Here is a 25,572-nt window from a genome sequence, read left to right as displayed (position 1 = left end):
AATTAAACGTGATTGATGGTGCCCAACCAAATACACACGACTGTGTAGCGATCACTTAACTTCAGGTAGGAATTATTCTTCTCAATCTCAAATTACCAAAAAGTATTTATAATGCCAAATTTGACAACAATGCGTGTTAAAATAAAATTGTCTGTCGCAGAGGTTTACGGAGGTTAAGTGTGACCACAATCGCTTCCGTGTATGTTCCGTGGAGACGACTCCATTGTCTTTTTTTTTTTTTCAATCATAGTTAAGGAATGCGAGTTTGTGTAAAACCAGGGGTCATTTATTTAAATATTAGTATTTGTATTGAATACTAGCTGAAAAGATCGATGGATTCCAGCAAAGGTTAACGTGTTCCGAATACACTTTTGTGTTCACAAGCTGTTAAAACCGTCACTATGTGGGATATACTCCTGTTGAGAACAGACCCAGCAACAAAGTATTCATATGTGTCCAGACTTTTAAACGCTTTCAAACTTTTCCGTGTAAATCTCGACAACTTACTCACCAGATCCACGTTTAGATCCAGTTGTTCAGAACAAGCGGAAGCAAATTTTCAACAGTCCAATTTCTTATCAGCAAAAACATCGATTTTGGCATTTAATACGGGTCCTCTATGCCAAGTTTATGTAATTTTTCCACGTACTGTTGTTTATTTTCACTTTCTAAATGTCTAACAAATGGTTTCTTTCGGCTTGTCACAGCGAGTCATATCAGATGAACGCACATATATTTTTAGCACAATTTTTACGCCGGATGCCCTTCCTGACGCAACCCTTCTCAGGGAGTGGAGGCCCCAGTGGGATACGAACCCACAACCCCTGGTTTACCAAACCAGTGCTCTAACCACTGAGCTACGGGGCCCTTTATTGTCACCTTCTAAATGTCTGACGGTATCGGACCAGACTCTGGGTGTCGTGCTACAAGACATATTTCCGTGTCGTCTCTAACTGACTTAGCATTGAGCAATGCTTAGCTTGACCGGCAATATGGCGAGTTAAAGAAAAGTTACGTGATTTTATGATAAAGGTGCACGAGCTCTATTCTGCTCTAATTTTACACAAGAGAAAAGTGGCAAAATGGCTTCACAAATGAAATTGAGCCAGAATTGTAATAGTGCGTAGAGTAATATGTACAATGTCACTTTTTTATGCTAACGTGTGATATGATGACAGCAGCATCCAGCCTGCTGTCGTGTGGGCTGAGTCGATGAGAAGCATTGTGTACCTGTCGAGGACTGAAAGTGGAGCTCCTCTCAATGAGTGGGCGTGTTGTTAAATGTCCACATTATTACGGCGCTCATTGTTAACATGATTGAGGTGCCAAATTAAATACATGCAAGCATCCAGAGTTCATCTTTCACCATCTTGCTCTTGTCAATCTAAAGTGCATACAAAGCATTGTCTGGGTAGAAATGGGGGTGGGGGGCGGATTTCATCTTTCTGTCACTTTACCAGCCTATCCTCTCTCTCGCTCGCTAGCTCCCCCCCCCCATGTGCAATAATATTAGGGATCAAGTGTCATTGTTTTGACACAATAGCTCAGACACAGAGATGATTCCTAAAAAGGTGACAGTGCAATTAGCCTGCAGTCGGAGCTCTCGGGGTGGAGACAACATGCCAGCCTCTCTGAGCAAAGAGGAGGCGATGACAGCGACCGTCTTGTGAAACTCATCTTTACAGGTCCCATAATGCCTGAGATCATCATCACACGTAAACGTACACATGATTTTTATATCTCCCAGAAGGAAACCCAACTTATAGTAACTAATGTATAATGGCATTTTCTCTCTTATGTCATTTAGAGTCACAAAAATGTATTCTGGTCTTTCAATTCAGATACCGGAGTGGCTGCATTAGACACAGAGAGCAGGAGGAACAGTAGTCTGGGTTCAACAGAATCCACACTAAAAACTTGTTGAGCACTTCAGAAGACACATTACTGGGTGTAGCTGAGCTGTTGAGTTGAACTGGTTGTATGATATGAACAATTAATGTTCATTTTTAAAAATAAATGAATATCCAAAATAAACAAAAAAGGCCTACATGCTAAAATTTGATAACCAAACTTAAAATATTTTAGCTACACTATGCACCCGGTGTTGATTTGAAGATCACCAGAACCTGAAAGCGTCAAAGAAAATAAAATGCTTGGGATGTCGCTTAATACAATTTTAATTCTCTTGAGGTGAAGCTCAGAGAACAGCATGACTCTTTGTTTCCCATTTCACATATTGAAGAATACATAAAGCTTGGTTGAGGCCAGAACATTCAGCATACTGCCCTTTGTCCATAAAACGTAATACATTTAAATAAATGCAACATAAATGCAATATTTGGTTTAGAGAACAATGTACACACATGTACATTCACAAACACGTACACACGCACACACACCTCCGCCCACCCATCATTCTGACCATTCAGCTGGCACTAACTCCAACAGGCTTCAGAGAGATTGCAGGCCTGGGCTGTGGGCGTTGGGGAGCTCAGTAATAGAAAAGCAATGACAGTCGTTTCACCAGCAGAGCTCCTGCTCACTTTCTCGGCTGCTCGCTGACAAAACACAACTGTTGTCAAAAGATGATACTCTGACCAATAACACAAAATTGGTTCGTGAAATCTAAAACGTGAACAATTATAGAGGTCGGACCGCACAAAAAATAGGGAAAGACTGTTTTGGTCTTGGTCAAACACCAAAGTCATGAAAGATGTGACAGACACGCCCCTCTCACATCCCCAAAATAAAGAAATAAAACACTCTTGGGGTGTCTTGGGGAATTTGGGGATTTTAACATGAATTAGGCAAGCTGGAAGATTCACACAGAAAATTAGATTTCTCTCATTTCTTTGCTTTTTTTGTTCTGGGCTCCAACTTGAGCCACACCCATCTTTACTTGCACCTGATGCCTGCTTCAAGCTGTGCTACATGAATAGCATCCTCCTCTTTCGGTACTCTCATTATCGAATAGAGTTGACTAAAGTCATTGCCTATTTCATGTCATTTTTCACAAATACCAACTTCAACAGCTTATCCCAAATGTCTCCAGTCTTTTTCCTGTGCATGTCCATGTCTATTTGGCCATTGCTGAAAATGAATTTGAAGTTTGAAGTTGTCAAGTAACGAAAAATTCAGGTTACAAAACGCCTCCTCGGAAAAATATTGCCTCTAGTTACAAAGGAAATTCAGCATACGAAAGGAAAAAATAGGCGATGGATTCCCAAAACACCATGGGCTCCAAGAAACTTTTGTTGAATTAAGCTGTATGGGTGTGTATGTTCGTAGGTACATTTTCTCTCAGCTTCTCAAAGTTTGCCTCCTCCTCCACCCCCCACGATCCCTTTTGCTTGTCACTCACTCTTCACATTGTCAAACAACGCCAAAAGTAAATGAACATGAATTTTTTCATTATTCTTAAATTGTGTACTTTCAATGCTTATCTTTGGCCATCAGGGGTCTTGGAATGGATTACGCTATTTACATATAAAATGTGCTTTGACTTACAAAAAATTCACATTACAAAACAACTTCAGGAACGGATTAATTTCATTTGTAGAGGTACCACTGTATTAGTCCACCACGGAGTGATAACAGTGTTTTTCAATGGAGTAGATGTGTGGAACAGATCTTGCTGATAGCATTCAAAAAATACGAAACAGCATATGATGACGACATTGATCCGGACATGGAAAAATTTAATCATATCTGTATGATTAACATAAATGACCTATTTTGAGTTCTAAGTGGTGTATGTTTTACAGTATAATTTACACATATTTTCAGATGTTCATTACATTGATTATAGAAAATCTAAATATACTTACATATGTCTGAGTCTTGAATAGGTTTGAGGGACCACTCATGTAGACTTTGTCACCTTCCAATCCAATGACCCTTTTACATACATTCATATTGGGGTCAAATAGGCTTTTTGCAATCACAATATCACCCCTGAAAGAAAATATGAACTCTGTCATTAAGTATGTAGTCTTTTATATAAAGGACTTCACCACAGCATCATCATCACACAGTGCCGGTATGTGAATTGTAGATAAAGACCAGACTATATTTTGTGATCAATTTATGCAGAAATGTAAGAAATTCCAAATGGTACACAAACGTTTTTCCTTCCTCTGTAATAATTTAATAAAATGAGTACAGTCATTGATGAAAATCTTGAAAAATGTCTTCTAGATTGACATTTTGACATTGACATTGAAACCAAATGCAATTGTAAAACGTGATCTTGACATTACTTGTCAGTGAAGATCAGAAAGGAAGATGTCATTGTTCAAGATTGTTTAAAAAAATAGTCATAATCTACCCGCTGACTAAAGCAAAGACTTTTGGACTTTGTTTTTGCTATTTGTTATGCATCCAAAATATGACATGGTTATAGTTGGTAATTTTTTTCCTTTATTCTTCTTCTTCTTTTCCTTTCAGCTTGTCCCGTTATTAATTTCCTGATGTTGCTATTGAGGACAAATATCATCTAATTATACAAAACTAAACATGCGTAGTAGATGTCGACTACCCACTTTTGTATTTTACAAAGATGCCGGGTCATTCGCTCTGAGAAAACAACATCTTTGTTGACGATGGTGGGCTCCATTGATGGTCCAGAGCACTGCAAAACAACTACAGTTAGCATGCCGAAGCACATGAGGAGTAAATCTGGAATCTGGCATCATTGCTATAATTCCACAAACCACCACAATCTCTCCAATGTACTCGAAAGCGCAGTGTGCAATGCAGCCATACTGGATGGTGTAGCCCACAAATCCCAAGGTCTTCCCCAGCACGCGGCGGAACATCTCCCCCTACGGAGCAAATAGCAAAAGATCAGTATATGAAATATAGTTGCTATCATAGGTTTAAAAAATGTAGAGGTGAGGAAGGGTTATGTGTTAATGACAGGGAGCTAGTAAGAGACTTTTAGATGACTTTGTGCATGTACAACTGTGTGTACTTGTGATTCTTATTCAAAACTGTACTTATGAATACCTATTACTGCTGTATATCAGGGTACACAATTTGAGGTCATCTGAAAATGGGAGTTATGTGATACAATTGGATACTGTACCTGTGCAGCAAATATACACATGAGTGGTGGACCGTAAAAAAAACGCAACAATCCCTGTGCTCCACCTTTGTTTGGGTGGTGATGGACTCAAATCTCACTGAACACTGAAAACATTCTTTGTTTAACTGGAAACAATGGTGCCAGAATTAAACACTTACACTTTTCCAGCTTCTAAAGATTTGTTTTTGTGTATGACATAGCGTAAACAGCCCCTAAATCAGTGTAGCATTATGGTGGGTTTATGTCAGCTTTCTAAAGCCACAAGCCATTTGGGGCTTAATTTCTTAAGACTGTAGACAAGGTTGTCACAGTTGACTAGCATGGCACGTTCCCTGGTGTTTCATTCTCAGAAGCCAGTTCACACCACAAAACTGCCCTGAACTTTGACCTTATGTATGACAGACCAATCAACACCCTGAGCTCAGGTGATGGAGAAAACACAGAAGCTGTGACACTTTCGGACACAAGGGACCTCGGCACCGTCACAACACCGCCAGCGCAAGCGATGTTTAGGACAGGCATCAGCTTCTTTCAGGACCACAGACAAACGAGACAAAACAAGGAGCCTTCAGTGCGCCCTGCAAAACACTGACATGAACACGCACGGGATATATTTGGCTTGTGAGCAAACACCTCAGTCACACTTAGCGTATTGACTTTTACTCAAGCTGCTACATGGACAGAGTCCAAGGGCCATTTGTACACAAGTCATTCACAGTGCATACACATGCCACCTCTCCCAACAGATGAAAAAAAAAAAAAGACAAAGAATGGCCACAGCTTGGCTTTAAGCTTTGTCTACTCCTCGACCAATTTTAGTGCAGGCCACTGTCCTGCCAGTACACCACGGGGTAAAGAAATCTTTCTTTCTCCGTCCCCCTGGATCCTTCTGTCTCATTCCGTTGGCTTTGTCCCCTCCCAGGGTATTATTAACCACAGTAAGCAGAGCGGAAACCAAAGCCCCAAATCCTCAGAGCTAGGGAATGACTTTCCAAAGATGGACACGGATTAGACCCCCAATTTCTTCTTTGCCGGCCCTGGCCACTGCCACCCCACTCTCTCCGTAAGCTCCCAACAGACCGAGCGTCAGGTGGGTCTCCCAGCCCTGCCAAAGGTGTCGCTCGTAATCCCATTACCCCTACTCAAATCTTCAAACGCATACACAAAAACATACACACAATGCTGTCTCATTCATGTATAATAGATTCAAACTGGCAAGATTAATGAGAATCTTGTTTGATTTCTATATCTGTATCTGTGGTCCATTTGCAGGCCTTTCTGAAATATCCATCCTACAAAACTCTTTCTACTTGACTGGACTTCTGCCAGGGATTTCTGACAGTCACTACCAAGGTGTACCAAATCCTCATAGGCATGTTCCCTCCTATCCATTACAACTAGGTTGGAAATGGCGTTCTTCTCCCACTATGCCCCGGAAAGACTTTCAACAAGATTTTGGTCTGTTGGAAATTTTTGCCTATTCATGAGGAACATTTGCAAGATCGGAGGTCCTGCATGATGGATAATAGGTACAAACTCACAATTGCCGCTTTACAATTCCACGTAACCTCAAATGCATATGGGGTTGAGGTGAGGGCCGATCTAACAGTTCCCCAACAAACCTGCTATGCTTTTTTTCCTGCCTTGGTGCATAAGGGATAGTCATGCTTGAACAGAGAAAGAATGGCTTTTCCAAACGGTTTACTGCACAGAATTGTCCAACAACCAAGATGAAAAATTCTGATTACAAATTTCAGATCAAATGAGGGAACAAAGACTATCAATATTATTGACACACCTTCACAACATACAAATAAAGGAACAAATACATATATAACGATGTAAACTGTGGAGTAATAGAGATCGGAGTTTCTCGACTTCCGGAGGAGAATAGCCTGGTGGACGAAGGTGGCGCTACTCTTCTCGATTCTACAAGCTGGTAACTGTAGCCTGTGACTGAATTGCTAACTGCTCCAGACTAGAGTACAACAGCAACATGCTTGTAGACCACTTTTCCTGATGCCTGACATTGTAACTGGTGATGTAAAGCTTGAAACCTGTGACATGAAACTTCTGACAAAGTTGTTTTAGTGATATTCAAGCCGAAAGGAAAAGAAGAAGATGCCCAACAAATATGACATTCTCGACTAAATCACACGTTTCATAATTCTAGTGTTTGAATATACTGTAACTCAAAAGGTTAATGTGCATCACAAGTCGGCAATACCCCTTCATGTTCAACTGTGTCTCCATTGTCAACTCGCCGCCGCCTCAAGGCACTTGTGTAACGCACACTCAAACGTGATCTCACATCGGCTCTTTCTTCTGCTAGGATGGGGATCAGAAATTTTTGCTACAGTGGACAGCCTCCTGTACAGCAGCCTTCATATCAGTATGTGACCGCCCCTCACCCCCCACCACCACCACTACAACCACTCCTCCTCCATTCCAGTGTGCATTCAGCAAAGGTGGGGATTAAGGGACTTTGCATAACAAGATCACACGGCCAGTGGTTGATATCAAGAGAGTCCATATGCAGCCGTCTGGTTTTTCGAGCCACCCTCTGTCATTGATAGTGTGTGCCGTGTGTGCACGCATGTGGTGTGAATGTGTGCACACACAATAACAGCGTTTCCTACATGGTTCACATTATGTGTATATGTGAGATACAGTTACTCCTTTGGGGATGCAGCACAAGGTGGACATCCATAGAGACGTGATTAGATCTCTATTACCTCTGAATCCCCAGAGTCAGCAAAGCCACACTATGTCTTGCCCCCTAATACCCAGCGCATATGTGTCAGCACCGACATTAATCGAATGCTGATTTACAGCTGTAAATTAACGCAAAATCTCTGCTAATCCAGGATTACACACTAAACACCTCCATGGGAAAACAAAGAAAGTCACCGCAGCCCTCTCGGCAGAACCATCTGCGGCCACTGGCTTCCCACAGTCAGGGCGCAGAGCTACAGTGCAGAAAAGAGAGAATCCCAAATGAATAGCTGAATAGCAGCCGATGACAACAACTCATTGTGTGGTTAACTCTGTGATCCTCTTAGCAAAGAAACCCAAGTAACTCAAAGGAGACAAATGACACATACATAGATAAAACGTAAATGTATGAATATTGATTACACGACATCCACCTTGCTGTCAAACGTGTGGGAAGAGCAAAATGAAGTGTGTGCGTCACCTCGGTTGACATTTTGAGAACCACTGTGACATAAGTGACAATGAAGTGGAAATGATACACATTGACAGGTCTAATGGTTCCCTTTGTCTCAGAGAAATGGGATAGTTCGAAAGGATAAAAAAACAAACAAAAAAAAAAAATCACACAAATCCTGACAGTTGACATGTTCAATTCTTAAAAGATCGTTAACCATTTCTACTAAGGTCATCATCAAATTGACCAAAAAGTCACACAATTCAAAACATAAAACTCTGCAAATAGAAGCCGGTGACTCTCTCTAGAAACGTACCATATATAAACATGCATTCATTCATTCATCTTCTGTTCCACTCATCCTCAGTAGGGTTGTGGGTGTGGTGGAACCTATTCCAGCTATCTTCGGGAAAGAGGCGGAGTACACCCTAAATGGGTTGCCAGCCACATTTGTTTAGAAAAAAAAAGATGGGTATATTGGCAGTGATTCCCCTTTTTCTTCTCCAGGAAATAGCCAAACATTTTCACAATCACATTGAACTATTCAATGATTATCCTGATTTCATGTCTGTACTTTATTAAACCCATTCGTGGGCAGCGTCCCATTTTTGGGACATCATGATTTTCACGCATTATATCCTTCAGTATATCAAAATATTTAAGTGTTTTAATCTGAAGCCATAATTTGGTATCAGGAGAGGATAACTCATCGGTCAAGGTTAGCAGGGAGTCATTTCCCTAACCTTCCTGACCCAACATGGCTGCCTCAAGTACACATGGAGCGTTTTCCAAGAGAAGAAAGGGAGAAAGTTCAGTATGGAACCAAGTTTGTCTTCAAAATGCTAATCCATCAGCATTATTAATGCGTAAGTGTCATTCTTGAATAAGAATTAATGAATAAACATATCTCTAGTATGTACCACTTCACAGAACTGATAACATACCCGCCCCAGTTCTGGGACGCTGCCCATTAGAGGGTACATCTTTTTTGCCCTTTGTTTTGTGCGTTAAACAAAAAAGAAATGTTATTTCCTTGATTGTGGCCTGTTAGGAGACTTTTATCTCAATAAGGCAAAAAATTGCCACCCTGCCCATGAATGGGTTAAAGTATAACTTGAGAAGATTCATGGCAATATTTGTCGCTGTGCAGGTAACAAATGAAATCAATCTATTTCTTATACGTCATGCTTGTAGCATTATTTATACTCTTTTCAGTGTGACCTGCCATTCTAAATAGCAAATCAAAATGGCTTTTTAGTTTCAACATTATTGGGGTGATGAGGAAATATTAAATAGGAACTAAAGCTACTGATCCTCAGGGACCTGAAACTGCCATCGGCTGAGCCGAGTTAATTGATATACATGGCCAGTCTATTAGAACCACAAAGACAATCTCAATTCAAACATCACATAAGGGCCTAGCGCTGGACTCCTTACACAACTAAATTAGCAAAACATGGGCTGAGAGAGAGCCAGGCAACAGGGGGGCTAAGAGGCTTACAAGCCCCTTGTCAGATATTCTTCTCCCTGAGGATCCCAGATGGAAGGGAGTCTGGAGGAGCAGGCAGCATCAGAGAGGCAACCAATCACACCTCTGATGTCTTCCTCTGGGCAGCAGAAGGCAGAAGAGGGTGGGGGTGTAGTCCTGTTGCACAAAGCTTAATTTGATCGTAATGCAAACAATAAAAGGGAGGTGGCTTGGCAATGAGGGGGGTCTGTTTCAACTATCAGTGCAATCAGAGTTAATCCTGCTGATTTAGACTCAGACACCTGGCTGGACGGAGAGTGACAGATGCCAAAGTCACAGTCGCAGAGTTGAATGTCTAACCCCCATCTCTTCTAGGTATGCCCTGTATTCGGGGCCTAATTGAAGCCACTGATCTCCATATTGCTCTTTTCATTGTTGCTAACGGCAACACAGCCGTGAAACAGCTGAGCGAGGCTACTATTTGAGGAGCTGATGGTTTAAACCTACAATCAATGGGTCAAGTCGGAGCAAATAATAGCCGAGTGATATGAATACAACTGCTCTGAACTGAAAGGAAGTGCGGTTTGACAGACTCCCCAGCCAATTACACTGAATGGAAAAAGTAGCCGCTAAGCCTTATTGTATTCACCCAAAGCATATATGCGGTGCTGTCCCGGTGCTGAGAGAGCGGATAGATCTTATCTACTGTTGGATCACAGTGACAAAGGAGTTTATGTTTTGCTTTGACCTGCTCCTGACAAAGACTACTGTATTTTAACACTAGCAAATGACAGATAACCCAACCGTAACACAAAACTTGAGTTTTTCAAAGAGGATTTCCTTTTTCTCCCCAAATTTAACAAAATAAATGTGCTTTTCCCACAATCAATTGAAGGGCCAGGGCCATTTCGATGCAATAAAGAGATCAAATTTGAAATTAAATTGAAAGGTCCCCTTTGTACATAATGTTCTTTTGTGCTAGGAATATTATGGGATTTTCCTTCCATGGTTACCAACACAAATATGGTGTATGTTGATGATAACCTTGCATTCCACAGACAAAACCTTCTGGCAAATGGCAAAGATAGAGTGAAGAAACCAAAACAGTAGAACCAGGAAAAGTCTGACATGTTATGACTACTGCCATTATATAGTACAATCAGATACTGTATAGGCCTTGGATAGCCCTAACCAAAACACAAACACACACGTACATGTACCAATGACACATGGAAAAGGTTGTTATTTCAGCAGAATTAGAATGCAGGGCTGACATCACCATACCCGCAGTGGTGTGAACAGGATTTAAGGGAATCAGAAATAAATTACATTAAAGACATCAAATCACAGAAGATGTGGAAAAAATATTTCATAACAACTACTGGATAACAAGTACTGTTAATTTAACACAATGGCACACATTTTTGACAATTCAATTTATTAAGGCACACAAAAAAAATCCAAACCTTTTTGACCCTTTGTGAAAATGTAATTGCTTCCTGAACCTGATACGGGTTGTGGCACCCTTGACAGCAATTACTGAAATCAAACATTTGCGATAATTGAGTCTTTCACATCCCTCTGGAGGCATTTTGTCCCACTCGTTGCAGAATTCCGCCATATTGGAGGGTTTTATAGGATGCCACGACACCATCTCAATGAGATTTAAATCTAGAATTTGACTTGGCCACCCCAAAACCCAATTTTTTTTTTAAATGTTTATATATAAAGATATATTTTTTTCATCCATTCAGAGGACTTGCTGGTGTGTTTCGGATGATATTCCTGCTGCATGATGTAAGACCGCTTGAGTTTGAGGCCATGAACTGATGGCCAGATGTTCTCCTACAGTATTTTATGGTACACAGCAGAATTCATTGTTCCCTCAATCACGGCAAGTTGTCCTGGTCCTGAGGCAACAAAGCATCCCCAGAACATCACTGCCACCCCCACGCTTCACTGTTGGCATTATGTTCTTTTTTATCAAATGCTTCATATCAGAGGTAACGAGCCACAAACTTTCCCAAAAGTTAAGGTTTTGACTCGTCAGTCCACGGAATGTTTCTCCTAAGTTGTTTTTGGACAAATGTGAGACGAGCCATTGTATTTTTTTGCTGACCGTGGGGGTTTGCATGTGGGATGCATGTGTCTTTCATATGGTAGAGTCATGAACACTGACCTTAACTGAGGCCAGCGAGGCCTGTAGGTCTTTAGATGTTGTTCGAGGTTCTTTTGTGACCACCTCGATGAGTCGCCGTCGCAGTCTTGGAGTAATTTTAGTTGGTTGTCTACTGCTGGGAAGGTCTGCTGCTATTCCCAGATGTCTCCATTTGTGGATAATTTCTCTGACAGTGGTTTGCTGGAGTCCCAAAGCCTTGGAAAGTGCTTTGTAACTGTTTTCCTTTTCTCCATCACTTTTTTCCCAATTTCTTGTTGAATTTCTTTGGATCGTGGGATGATGCATTCATTCTTGAGATCTCGCAGCCTACTACACGTTCTCTTGACAGATTCTATTGAAGTTATTTCTTGATTGAAAAAGTATGGTGATAATCAGGTTTGGGTGTGTCTTGTGATTTAACAAGGAGACAATTACTTTTTCACAAAGGGTCAAAAGGTTTTTGACTTTTTTTGTGCCTTAATAAATTGAATTGTCATTTGAAAACTGCATTTTGTATTTCTTTGGGTTGCATCTGAGTGATATTACAATTGGTGTGATAATTTGAAACCTTTGTGTGTGATAGATGTGCAAAAAAAAAAAAAAAAACGAAATCAGGATGTAGCAAATACTTCACATCACTGTTCTTTTAGTTAGTTTTAAACCCACAGTTCTTTGGGTTTTAGGATATACAGTTGCCACAATAAACAAATATTTGGGAAATTAAAGAACGACACCAAGGTATTCTGCAATTTAAGGCATCCAGGGAAGCCTTTGACGGAATGAAGGTGCTCAGGACTTATAGAGTGGGGGAAGGCGGTTCATGCCAGAAAGCCTAAATACATACCTTTATTTCATTTCAGCAACCCCCCCCAAAAAAAAAATCTGTACAGTATAAATGTTGAGTTTAATGCTATCTCCACAAATCAGTACTGTACTAAATTGTTCTGTCTTTGCACTATTCAGCACTTGTCTGGAAATAAATAAATCTCTGAATTCACTTTACAGGGTCCTGAGTTGTTATAGCAGTTTCTGGAGACAGACTTGCTCTCACCAAGCGCTGATGTCGCACCGTGTGGTCCAGACTATCAAATGCCTTGGAGAGGACAATAAAAAGGGGTGAGGAGTACTGTTTATCATTTTAAAAGGATGAAATTAAAGCTGGTGTCACTGTGGAGCAGCTGTACACTTCTGAGTACCGGGGTTCAAGTCCCAGCCTGTGAGGGGTTTTCATGTTCTCCCCGAGCCTGCGTGAGTTTTCACCGGGCACTCCGGTTTCCTCCCACATCCCAACAACATGCATTCATTGGAAACACTAAATTGTCCCGAGGTATGATTGACAGCTGGGATAGGCTCCAGCACTCCCGTGACCTTCGTGAGGATAAGCGGCTCAGAAAATGGATGGATGGATGGATTAAATTAAAGCCTCTTAATGTTAAGACTGCACCATTTTTGGGAAAATGTACACCATGTCAAAATAAAGATGTTAATTGGGCATAAATTTCAAGCCACAGTGCATGTATATACTTTTACAATAAACATAGCATAAATTTGGTTCTACTACAATACTACTCGATTTAACCACATTGTACTCAGAGCTACAGCCCTGACTACCTACCCACTGACTCATTGTACCCTTATATGTATGGTACATTTTAACATTTGGGCTTTCACCACCTGATTGATGCTTGAGGGATTCCTTCAGCTTTAAATTCATATTCCTGAATTTTGAACTGCAAGTGGGACTTCCTCCTGCTGAGAAGCAGGTCACTCGGAGCATCTTATTTGTCTCAAATGGGGTAGTGTCGTCAGCCATGATATATTCCCTTGGTCCTCTGTCAGAACGTATAAATCTCAACGTTGCTGTCAAAACAGCAGGGCTTCCTATGCTGAGAGCATTTGTAAAGTGAGCAGTTGGGCAATAGTTTCCTCTGGAGCCTTACAGTATCCCGTGATCTTGTGCTGCCTCTGGCCCATATTTGACACACAAAGCTATTTTCCAGCTGTCTTGAGGATTATACTCATCACTTGTCACATAATCATTGTTAAAAATGGACATTAAATGAAGGATTCCCGCTTTATTATTCATACCAGTGATTGATCTTGGCTTGTATAACAAGTTCCTTAAGAAGTGTTATAGTCTTATCTTCAGCGACCATTTTAAAATACAAATGAAAACTGCACATTTATTGGACACGTGATTAGACATGTCAATGTCATCTGATTAGATCCAATACAAAAGCTAAATTAATAGTCATTGCTTTAAAACCACATTTAAAGTAGGGTTTAACCTCACGGGTTTGCTGAAGCCTATTTGAGGTGACTTTGAGCGAGGTGTAAACCTGAGACCGGTAGCAGACAAATCGCAGGGCACACATAGACAAAACACCATTTACACTCATGTAAGGTCTAGAGTCTTCAATTAACCTAACATGCATGTCCGAGAATCTGGGGGGGAAACCAGAGCACCTCGAGAAAGCCCACGCTGGCACAAGGAGGTCAAGCAAATTCGACACCGGCGGAGCCCAGATATGAAGCCACAATCACAGAACTTTGAGACATATGTGCTAACCAGTCACCCTCCGATGCCATCCATCCATTTTCTTAGCCGCTTATCCTCATGAGGGTCACGGGACTGCTGGAGCTTATCCCAACTGTCAACGGGCAGGAGACGGGGTACACCCTAAACTGGTTGCCAGCCAATCGCAGGGCGCATAGAGACAGATGACAGTCGCACTTGCAATCACACCTTGGGGCAATTTAGAGTGTCCAATTATTGTTGCATGTTTTTGGGTTCTGGGAGGAAACCGGAGTGCCCGAAGAAAACCCACGCAGGCACGGGGAGAGCATGCAAACTCCACACAGGCGGGTCCAGGATTGAATCCGGACCTCAGAACTGTGAGGCCAACGCTTTACCAGCTGCCCCTCCGATGCTAAACAATCCAAATTTGATAACCACCACACTCTACAGATTTAAAGATAGCCATCAGGTACAAAAATCTGAATTTTACCTGGTAGTTTTTTTCATTAACAATGATGAAAAAATATACATGACCAAAAATCTTTTAACAATGTTGTAGTTGAGGTTTTTATTTACCACGAAGACGGTGGATGACTGGTTAGCACGTCTGCCTCACAGGTTTGAGGACCGGGGTTGAAATCCCAGCCCCACCTGCATGGGTTTTCTCTAGTTTCCGCCTACATCCCAAAAACATGCCTGGTAGGTTTATTGAGGACTCTATAAATTGCCTGTAAGTATGAATATGAGTGCGAATGGTTGTTTGTTTATATGTGCCTTGCGATTGGCTGTCAACCAGTTCAGGGTGTTCCCCGCCTGTCGCCGAAGATACCTGGGATAGGCTGCAGCACGCCTGCAACCCTTGTGAGGATGAGCAGCTCAAAAATTAATGGGTGTTTACCACTAAGAGGTATTTCAAACACTGTATTTGTACCGTTCCAATCCTATATGATTACGTGGTACATAATTCCTTTCTTACCAAGACAAAAGGAGAACATTGCTGTATTGTTGTAAAGCTGTAGTTACAGATAATGTAACTCGATCGTGCCAACCTGTTAAATTACCTGCTTATGGGATCTTTAAAGTACTGTATATAATTTCATTTCAGACGAAAAACAAAATTACTCATTGGAAGGAAACCATAGATGGACGTTACAGACTACCCACACATCGACACACAAACTGGTTGTGGACTAAGACATACAATGAACCTACAAGGTCATACTTGGGCATGGCGATATGACAAGATAATTAATAAAACGTTCAATAGTTGTTGGCTAAAATTGTATGAGAGGGGGGGAAGAAAATGTTATAGGATATAGAATTGGATGTTTCTTCGCTCACCTGAATTATCCGAGAGGTTCAATGGCCAAACACCGCATTTGTCAACATAGCGCTACATATGTCATCTCTCAACAAGAGCTACTCTCATTTGTCGGCGCAAGCAACGTCTTCTCTAATTGGACAACGCTCTCCAAAACACGGAAGCCGTCATCACGCTTCAGAGTAACATGGCAGACTCCGTCAGCGGTGCGTGTACACGTTCTGTGGAACGTACACCGTTGAATACGACGAGTTTTCAAAAGAAGACTAGGAACAGGTTATCAACCATACCTGGTACAAGACTCTCGGTGCAAAATGGACAGCTTCTAGTTTCTACCGGTGTCACGTCGCTGGACTTTTTGCTCGGTCAGTCTGCTGAGATGTCATTGAGCTTCTGTTTCCACGAATATTAGGCTTTCATTTTCCTCAAATCCGTCAGACTTACAGGTGGAATTTGCCCCTTCGTGTTTTCGTACTCGACATTGACTGTGTGACAACCTTTCCTACGTTTATATGGTGACTTGCTCAAGAATAAATTCATGCATTTAACAGAAACGTTGTACCTATGTGACTAATTTCCTACCTAATGGAATCTCATACAAAATGCATCGTAGTACTTTTAATAAATTGAACCACAACTGTTATCCTGGTTGACGTTTGAATTCACAAGAGTAAAAATGACAGATAATTTCCTTGTGTAGAAACGAAATTAGAGTGTGTGAATTCTAAAGGCCAGCAAATTGACCTTGTTCTTAGTTAATGGTCATTTTAATTTCATTCTTGTTTTTTTTTTGTCATAAAATCTGTACACCTAATTTTGTATGTCCTTATATGATCTGAATAATGTGCTTGCTTCTTATGTTGTAGATATTTTTGTTAGAAGTTAAACTATAAATAAGCCCCCATTTATGATATGCATGAAACACTGTACAATGTATTGAAGTGCCTTTGATTATGTGTGACACTGAAGTCTTTTTTGTTTGTTTGTTTGTTCTTAATAGGTGGTGGGCTAGCAGTTGGAACAGTACTTCTCATAGGTGAGCCCGTTGTCACACACTGATCTCAACTCAATATTTGGTTCTGGCATCAAGGCTCAAACTAAACGGTCTCAGATCACTATTTCTGAGTCAAAACTTGGATTTTGCAGCTCATAAAAGACATTAAAAAGCAAAACTGAATCATGTATTGTTTGCTGTGTTTGACTGATGTGACAACATTATTTTGGTATCACCAAAAAGGAGGAAATGAAGTGAACAGTGGTTGCTGGCACACGAAAGGCAAAGCTGAATTGAATTGATGAGAAAAATGCAACAGTTTGAGAATGCCGAAAGTGTGTTAGTGTTTCTTAGCAACTGCGAGGCGGGCAATGTGTAAGGATTGTTACACGGACCTTCAGACAGAGTATCATGACTGAGCACACCATATATGAATCTTCATATGTCACTTGTACACTGTATTTGACAACCGATTCATTGCATCAGCTGCCGACATTCATGTTTACATTGCTGCAGATGAGTGACGAAGTGCATTCAGGGACACTCTGTAAATAGGAGCAAATGTGTTTTTCTGTACATAATTCAAAAAAATACATGGATAGAAAATTTATTTAGTAAAAATTACATATAATCACACTCATAAAATCCAAGTTATTGTGTAATATAAGGATAGGTGATTATGAGTGCGACTGTTGTCTGTCTCTGTGCCCTGCGATTGGCTGGCAACCAGTTCAGGGTGCACCTTGTCTCCTGTCGATGACAGCTGGGATAGATGAAATAAATTGTGTCAATGTAGTTAGTCAGTGCTGCAAGGTTTGTAAAATTATCAATCCTTTCACCATTATTCCTGTCATACTGTGTTGCATGTTTTTATTGACACATTATGGGTGTACCCCGCCTCCTGCCCGTTGACAGCTGGGACAGGCTCAAGCACTCCCCGCGACCCTTGTGAGGATAAGCGGTGAAGAAAATGAATGGATGGAAGGTGGGAGCTGCGTGTGCCTGTGTGTGTGTGTGTGTGTGTGTGTGTGTGTGTGTGTGTGTGGTGTGTGTGTGTGTGTGGTGTGTGTGTGTGTGTGTGTGTGTGTGTGTGTGTGCGTGTGTGTGTGTGTGTGTGTGTGTGTGTCATTAAGGAAAGGGGTTAAACAAACCTTCATTGCAAAGGTTGCCATCATAAAATTAGTCTGCTTTTTCCTAGATTTTACACCAATTTGATCAGCCTGACCGGATCATATTTTTTTGCCGATCGGTTTGATGTCACAATTCGCCGATCCGATCAGTGACATCATTGATCGATTCCAAGAAAGACATTTACTTCATGTCGCCGTCGTGCACAGTATAGCTGAATACAAAAACTAGTTTACTTGGATATAGTATTTTTTTATGTTGGTGTCTTTTGACATAGTACTGTAAATATCTGAAAAAAAAAAAAAGTTGGCGCACTGGAAGAGAAGACGGCTGAGAGACAAAATGTAAATATGCAGATCAGATTACGAGACAAATTTGCTCTTTCACGATTGGACTATGCGAGACTACTGCAATAAAGTCTTGTATTCTGATATCACCACATCCCGTTTTTTATGATGAGTGGACTTTATCTGGTCAACTCAAATGTGAATAAACTCGTTACCCTGGGGATGACAACACAAGTGAATCAAGCCAACAAGCAATTTTTTGCCTTTCCAACAGTGTTTGAAGAGATCCTAAAAGACAGGATATGGGGGTATTGGAATACATGTGTTTGCGTAGTGTTGTCACTGTCTGACCAAGATATGACGAGATTTGTGTGAACGGCCTTATTTGTCTTGTTGTCTTATCCAGGCATAAAGATGTTGTTTTGACACAGTTGGTTTCATATAAATGAAGAAAACAGCAGTCTGTGAATTCTCGCATAAGAGACTCTCTTTACAACCTTCACTGTTGCATCTTGCCACATTACTTTTACATGTGGACAAAATTGTTGGTACACCTCTGATATTGAACAAAAAACAAACCTACAATTGTCACAGAAAAAAATTGAAAATTCTTCTTTTCCTTTCGGCTTGTCCCGTTAGGGGTCGCCACATCTTTGATGAACGCATATTTGTTTGGCATATTTTTACGACGGATGCCCTTCCTGACGCAACCTCTCTGCATTTAGCCGGGGAGAGAAGCTTGCAGCACCTGGTATTCCCAGGCGGTCTCCCATCCAAGCACTAACCAGGGCCAAACCCGCTTAGCTTCTGAGATCTGACGAGATCGGGTGTTCTCAGGGTAGCATGGCCGTAAGCTCATAACTAGACAACATTTCTTGCTAATTCTATCAAGTCCATCATTGTGTACTTTGAATTTTTTTGGGGGGAACTGATTATGGTTTTCACATGTAAAATGCGCTTCTACGTATGAAAACTTCATGTTACAAAAAATACACGTTGCAAAACTGAAAAGTAAACATAAACTGAAAACTAACCTGTGAAAATCTGAAATTGGTATTCAATTGTGGTTCAACAATCATTTAAAAAAATAATGACACAGAACTGGATAAAAATGATTGAAAAGAATTTGACCATAGGGATATGTTAAACTAATGCTACGCTGTATAATTGCAAATGCAATTAATTGCTGAAGCGTAATTCACTCTGTGTTTAATCACACACAGGAGAATTTTACTGATGGCAAATTGCTCGCTTCTTGACAAATATTTGGAAGCAACCATCAGAAATTCAAATTTTGTTCCATTGGTAGTCCACCTGGGGCTCATGCTCACCTGAACAGAATTAACTCCCATTTTTGTGTGTGGAACAGGAAGTAGCTGAATGGCCTAATGCTGTTTTTGGCTTGAATTCCAGGTGTGCGCACTTTCTTAGTAATCCTTAATTAATGTACGCCCTGGCAGGTGTGCTTTTTAGAATCAAAGCAAGTGTATTTTGTAGACTAAAATGGCTTCCTGCAGATCATCATTATTATCTTTCAAAATAGACAAGGCCATGCACGTTGGTAGACAGTAAGGTTACCATATTCTTGTTTTTACTTGAAGCGGCAATTTGTGTGCGTCCGAGACATATACCAAACTGATGATATTGTTTTGCCCTTTAATTCATCCTCCCAATCGATGCAGGAGTCAATGATTACACACTAATGCGTTCTTCCCTTCCATTTTATGAATCAATGCACGGTTGGTTTCATCTAGTAATGAGAGACACAGTAAAGGTGAAATGTGTCTGTATCTGTGTGTGCTCTGTTTATCTCTAAATCTGTGGTGTGTATGTGTGCGCTTGTTCTGTTTAGCGCGTTATGTGTGTTGGTGGTTCAGAGGCAGTTTGCCGTGTGCGTTTGTTTGTTTCAGGCAGTCATCTCCTACAGTCTGCCCCTTGAGCTCTGATGGCCTGTTTGTGAGAGTCAGACGTAAAATTATCAGGCCGCTCTTGTCTGCTTTTGAAGTGTCTTGAGCTGTCTGTCCAGATTTGTCAACAAGGGGGTTGGGTTGTGGGGTCTGCAGTATGGCTGCTGTCTGAGGAGCTTGCATCTCTGATGCTTCTCTAAGAGAAGCAACAAAGCTCTTATGTTGTCCATGCCCATCAGTATTTGTTTGAGAATTTACTTTTAGGCATACTAGTCATTTAACGTAGTTTTTAACGTCCATCCATTTTCGATGCCGCTTAGGTTTGAAATGTTTTTTTTACAGGCTTTGAAAACCTTTGCAAATATATTTGAAGGTTGAGTCTTTAGGGGCAATAAATCTTTGACGGTATTATGATCGTGCCTATTATTTCGACTCCTCTCTAGATCTTGATTGTTCCACAAGACACGGCAATAAGTGTTGACACACTGTGATTAGCGGAGTGTTCTGTCCTTTTTACGGATAGTTTTGTCTTTCAAGACAGAAACCAGGTACTCGTCTGTGATGACGCCCTAAGGTCTTGCTTCTCGCTTTTATTTGAGAAGCAATTGGTCAAAACTGGAAACAGTAACACTAAATGCAAAAGATTATAGAAATGTCATGTACTGTATTTACAAGGTGGCATGTGAAAAAAAAACATTGACTCCATTGTAATCCTACATTTTATGTGTGAATTTCAAAATTCGCAAGCAAACAGATGATTGTGAAACTTAAACTGAAGTCTAATTTGGCAACATCTTCAACACTCATACTAGATTGATTGAATTTATCAAAATATTCTCACTTTAATCTGGTGATTTTTGTGGCTCTGTTGGTGGAAGGGGTCATCCAGTGACCGAAGGGTTGGCCGTTAAAATCATGTCTGACTGTTGCTGCAGTGTTCTTTGGTAAGACAACTGACAACCCACTGTATTAACGGGTGAATCTCAGACTTTGTAAAGTGCTTTTGGCGCCATATGTTGTGGATAAAGTGCTGTATTAATAAACTTCATTTAAAATTCCAAGATTTTCTGTTGCAAAATTGCAACTGTAGTTTATGAGGTACTCTGTCAAGGGCTGCATACACCAAAACAAAACAAAAGTACTGAATATACTATATGTCTGCTTATTCCACTTCTTTACTGTGCACATACAGTATTGTAATATCACATCGACCGAGGTCTTGTAAGAGGGGAAAAAAAAACAATGACCTACATATTTTGTCTCCTCCTCCTACTGCTGCTTCAGCTAATATGATTCACTCCCCCTGGTTGAAAGTAAATAAGCTGAAGGCCTTCCCCACTTTACCAAACCTTTGTCACCATAAGGAAAAAAAAAAAGTCAAAATCATCTCACAACTATCCAGAATGACTGATCCACCTTGACGATATGACTCCCCCACCCCACTGTTGCTCCTATACCCCACAACCGCGAGCCCCCACCCTTTACCCCCTGCCTCAACAGCCTAATGACTCCTGGAGGTTCCATTTGTAAGGCTCCCATAGAAACACTGCCACAATAGCCCCCATCTTGAGAGGGCCCATCTGGGAGTCTTTGTGCGGCCCGCTGAAAGCCACAAAGGCCTGCTGACCTAGAAAGCCATCAATAAGAGAACAGGGAGCCCCACCGACAACAAATTGAAGAGCCGTGGAATTTCCTGGGCCATCCTTAGTCCGTAGGTGTGGACATAGACTGGGAACGTGGGAGGTGGAATTCCCTGGATGCTCGAGGATGACACATCAGGATGTCATTCCCGAGCTATCGGTTGTGTACCCGTTACCTTTAACTGTCACTGCCGCCTTTGTCTCACTGCCCACTAGTTGTCATTGTTTGGAGAGCCCTGTGAAATCTTTACAAAAAGCCGATTGTGACAGGAAGCATCAGTGGCATGCTGGGCAGAGTTGGTGCATCCTGCTTGGGGGGGTGACGATGTGATGATGCTGTCTTTTTTCGTTGGTTTGAGGTGTGGATTGGCCTGGTGGTCACTTTATGTTCAATAAGCAAGTGTACCTTTGGGACTCATTTGTTGGACCCTGTGATTCCACTGTCACTCATGCTGACTCTAAATGACATTGCAATTAAACTGCTGTATCCGAATTACGGGGTTGGGGTCTATTTGAAGGTTGATGATGAAAACGTAAGTCAGCCAGGAAATCTCCCAAAGGCTTGACCATCTCCTGTGTCAATAGCACTATAATAGTGCCTTTCATGTCCTTATCAGAATCACTGTCATCATGAAACTCTAGCAGAATAATCAAACTGAGATCCCATTATAAGTTGCAAAACATTTGCATACATAACAGAGAAATGATCTTTTCAAATGCATTTCCTTTCTTTGAAACTATTTTCCCCCCATCAGATACTATACACTGCTGCGCTCACAATATTATAGGTGCTTTATTGATGCTAAATCATTTTTTTCCACAATTTTAATTTGTCTACAGCAGGGGTTCCCAGACTTTTTTTTTTTTTTACCCCTAGATCTACCTTTCAAGCAGCCAGCCTCTCGCGAGCTTCAAACGACGGGGGGTGGATGATGATGATCCCAAACCGTTTTAAGGTTTATGTTATGTTGCCTCATATATTTAAAATACAGAATTAGCTTTTTGTGCGCTGTATTGTCTGTGCTTTCATCCTGGATCAGGCTGTGCCAAGTTGGAGTTTTAAAATGACACACCATCTCATCCTGCGCTTTCTACTCTGGCTTCAGACCAGACCTTTCCCACTCAGAAAAGAGAAAATATCATCCAGTTTAACCACTTTTCTTCAATTATTCACATACAGTCATTGCATCTGAAAACAACAGCATTTCTTTTTGTACGTCTTTAAGAGCGGGGTATGGGGGGCATGAGCGGAGCAGCGGTCGTGGTTAGAGAAAGTTCCGTCTGGTGCTTAAAAGAAACCAGTGGCTTCTTTTCATTTTTTACAGTACGTATGTGAATTGTGCCACTGGATGTAACAACCAGTCATCCCTCACTCATTGAATCACATTGCAAAATGCCACAGACTGAATGCTATACCTTCAATTTGCCTCAGATTTTTTTTTGTTTTGTGCGCAACGCAGAATATCTGTGAAGAGACTGCATCAGCGGTGCACAATTGAGCACGCTCGCAGTTTGCATGTTTCTCTGTTCCCTCTGATGTTTTCAGTGATATTACAACCAGCCTTAGTCTTGTATTCTTTTGAGGCTGAAAGAGTGGATCGTTGCAGAATCAATATGTACAATTATGTTTTGTAATATTCATCATGTGTGGAGTTAAATGTTGTACAAATCGACACAACCACTCCATCATACTGAAATAACTATGAATACTTTTGGGAAATTTGGAATATATTGGTTAACCGTGTACAGTTTGCTAATATAATCACGTAGCTGAGTGAAGGTCATGTGCTCATCAGCCAAAAATGTCCACCCTCTCCATGTCCAGCTTGTCGGCAGGCTCACATATTTTGCACTTTGCATGTATATTATCTGCTGGTAGTTAATTTATTTAAATAAATAAGGTTGTGGGAGTTTATAAACATTCCCAACAGCATAAATAACATTTACTTCATCAGTCACTGTGATTTGACGGGCGCTTATGCGGCCGCACACCATCGCACTCGCAAATCTGCACAGTCGAGCATGAAAATTCACGCGCGTAAAATTTGTTACGAGTAGAAATACATGGACACTGAAAGACATCACTTATTTTGTGTGGTCTTGACCACTGCTCCCTCTAAGATGCGCACTTGTTGCACACTCTCAGCGCACATGAAAACAGATCCATCGCAATCAACCACAGCCTGACATCTTTTTTTTGTTTTTTTTTTATAACACTGAAGCACACGGTCTCTTAACAACGAGCTGCTGCTCAGCCTACTCCTACTTCCTAGTTTACCTGACACCGCCCCTCTGCTCTTAAAGAGGTACACTCCTAATTACAAACAGAACACACACCTACAAATTTATATCTGCGGGCATGACTGAACACATCCATACGTTTTTCAAATGTGAGTGACTGCTTCATACAATGAATATGAAGTTCTGTGCAAAATCAAAAAGTGAGAATGTTGAAAAAGTACCTTTTAAGTAAAATTTAATCTCCTTTTGAACGAGGGTCCACACTGCCTTTAGAACTCAAGTTGAGGCCTTCATAGACCACGGAGGCATGGTTCTCCATAGTGGGCAGCCCCTTCAACATACATTCATTCTAATAAGATTCATGTGAGTTAGATGTCAGGGACCACGCTCCTTCTACCTCCCGTTCCCTGTTCACCTTCTAGCTTGGGTACCCTTGGAAAGGGTCAGGTGAATACTCTGAGGTGAGTATGGCTGAGTCCTTGCCAAAACCTTGACAGGAGGAAAATGAAGATGCAGACAGTGATCATCACATCACACATAGTAACACCTACAGCGTGTCATGGTGCCACATCGAGTGTCATCAACCTTCCGAAGTTAGCCAAATCCTTACACCAATTTCAGTCATCCACTGTGATGTAGACATGAAGAGCTGAACTCAAAGTCGTGATGTGAACGATTGGTCAGAATAGACAGTGATCGTGTACATGCCATGATCAACTCTTGTTTTGTTGTACGACATGAAGGTGAGATGTGGGAGTTGTTTTCTTGAGGTCTGGAGGCATTAGCTTCATTTTTTTTTCTTTTAATTTTTTCTTCTGGTGTGTACCTGAGCGTACCTGATATTTTTGTGTGTCACTGTAATGGGAGATGATATTTACTTTGTTTTCACTGGAAATAAACCAAACAAATGCTCTTGACTTGTGAAATGTTGCCAACTCTTGTTTTGTTTCAACAGAAGAGGACTATTATGATAGCTACTCGCGTATGATCCTAAAATACTTCCTGGCAGAAGGAGTGGTGTGTCGACATGAACTCTTCCTTGCCGCAGTTCAAGATCACCCGAATGACATCTTCCAGGTAAATGAGAGAAGTTGTTGTCGGTTTCTATTCAGGCTGACAATTTCATGGAAACTCAAATTGAAATACTCAAAATATGTCTTAACAACATCCTGTTCACTGCTTTGTTCAGTTTTTATTGGGCTTTACACAATCTGGATTTTTGGGGCCAATCAGCAAGTTTAAAAAAATGATAACCGATCACTGATCTGGTCATAAGATGGAGCAATGTGTCTATTTAAATGACTTATTCAGTTACTGTATATCCTGTATATTGCTAAAAAAATAAATGTACAATAAATAATGGATCTTTGTTCATCTCTTTATGCCAGTGAGGTATAGTGACAGACATCTCAAATGAATGGTCTTCTGAGATGGAGAAAGAACTCTGGTGAGGTCCAAAAACAATTTAAAATATGAATTTATCAGACCACAGCACACTTTTCCACTTTGCATCAGTGTATCTCAGATGAGCTCGAGCCCAGGGAAGGTAGCAGTGTTTCTGGGTATTGTTGATATCTGGGTTTTGATTTGTGTGGTTTTACCATGCATTTTCAGACATAGCAACGGACGATGTTAACTTAAAACGGTTTCCTGAA

At 41.0% G+C, this 25,572-nt stretch overlaps 2 protein-coding genes and 1 pseudogene across 14 annotated transcripts in view; 1 reads left to right on the top strand and 2 right to left on the bottom strand.

Moving 5' to 3' along the window:
• Positions 1-15,816, bottom strand: part of immp1l (inner mitochondrial membrane peptidase subunit 1) — a 51,969-nt gene extending 36,153 nt beyond the window's left edge. For 12 of the 13 annotated variants that reach the window (XM_061814298.1, XM_061814296.1, XM_061814304.1 and 9 more), the window contains exons 1-4: positions 15,741-15,816; positions 4,713-4,823; positions 4,542-4,630; positions 3,828-3,954 (exon numbers count right to left, since the gene is read on the bottom strand). In XM_061814298.1, coding sequence (XP_061670282.1) covers positions 3,828-3,954; positions 4,542-4,630; positions 4,713-4,817 — 321 coding nt within the window. In that variant the 5' untranslated portion in view covers positions 4,818-4,823; positions 15,741-15,816. Of the gene's footprint in view, positions 1-1,967; positions 2,559-3,827; positions 3,955-4,541; positions 4,631-4,712; positions 4,824-15,740 lie in introns of those variants that run through there. The other variant, XM_061814307.1, reaches the window with a different exon arrangement.
• A 33-nt stretch (positions 15,817-15,849) lies between these two features.
• Positions 15,850-25,572, top strand: part of elp4 (elongator acetyltransferase complex subunit 4) — a 75,445-nt gene continuing 65,722 nt past the window's right edge. The window contains exons 1-3 of the mRNA XM_061814292.1: positions 15,850-16,085; positions 16,721-16,756; positions 24,873-24,994. Coding sequence (XP_061670276.1) covers positions 15,908-16,085; positions 16,721-16,756; positions 24,873-24,994 — 336 coding nt within the window. The 5' untranslated portion in view covers positions 15,850-15,907. The remainder of the gene's footprint in view (positions 16,086-16,720; positions 16,757-24,872; positions 24,995-25,572) is intronic.
• Positions 18,866-18,984, bottom strand: LOC133498681 (5S ribosomal RNA; annotated as a pseudogene).

Source organism: Syngnathoides biaculeatus, chromosome 3 (assembly GCF_019802595.1).
Source record: "Syngnathoides biaculeatus isolate LvHL_M chromosome 3, ASM1980259v1, whole genome shotgun sequence".
NCBI classification, from domain to species: Eukaryota; Metazoa; Chordata; class Actinopteri; order Syngnathiformes; family Syngnathidae; genus Syngnathoides; species Syngnathoides biaculeatus.
The sequence above is the reverse complement of the archived record's forward strand: the minus strand, read 5'-3'. Positions and strand labels throughout refer to the sequence as shown.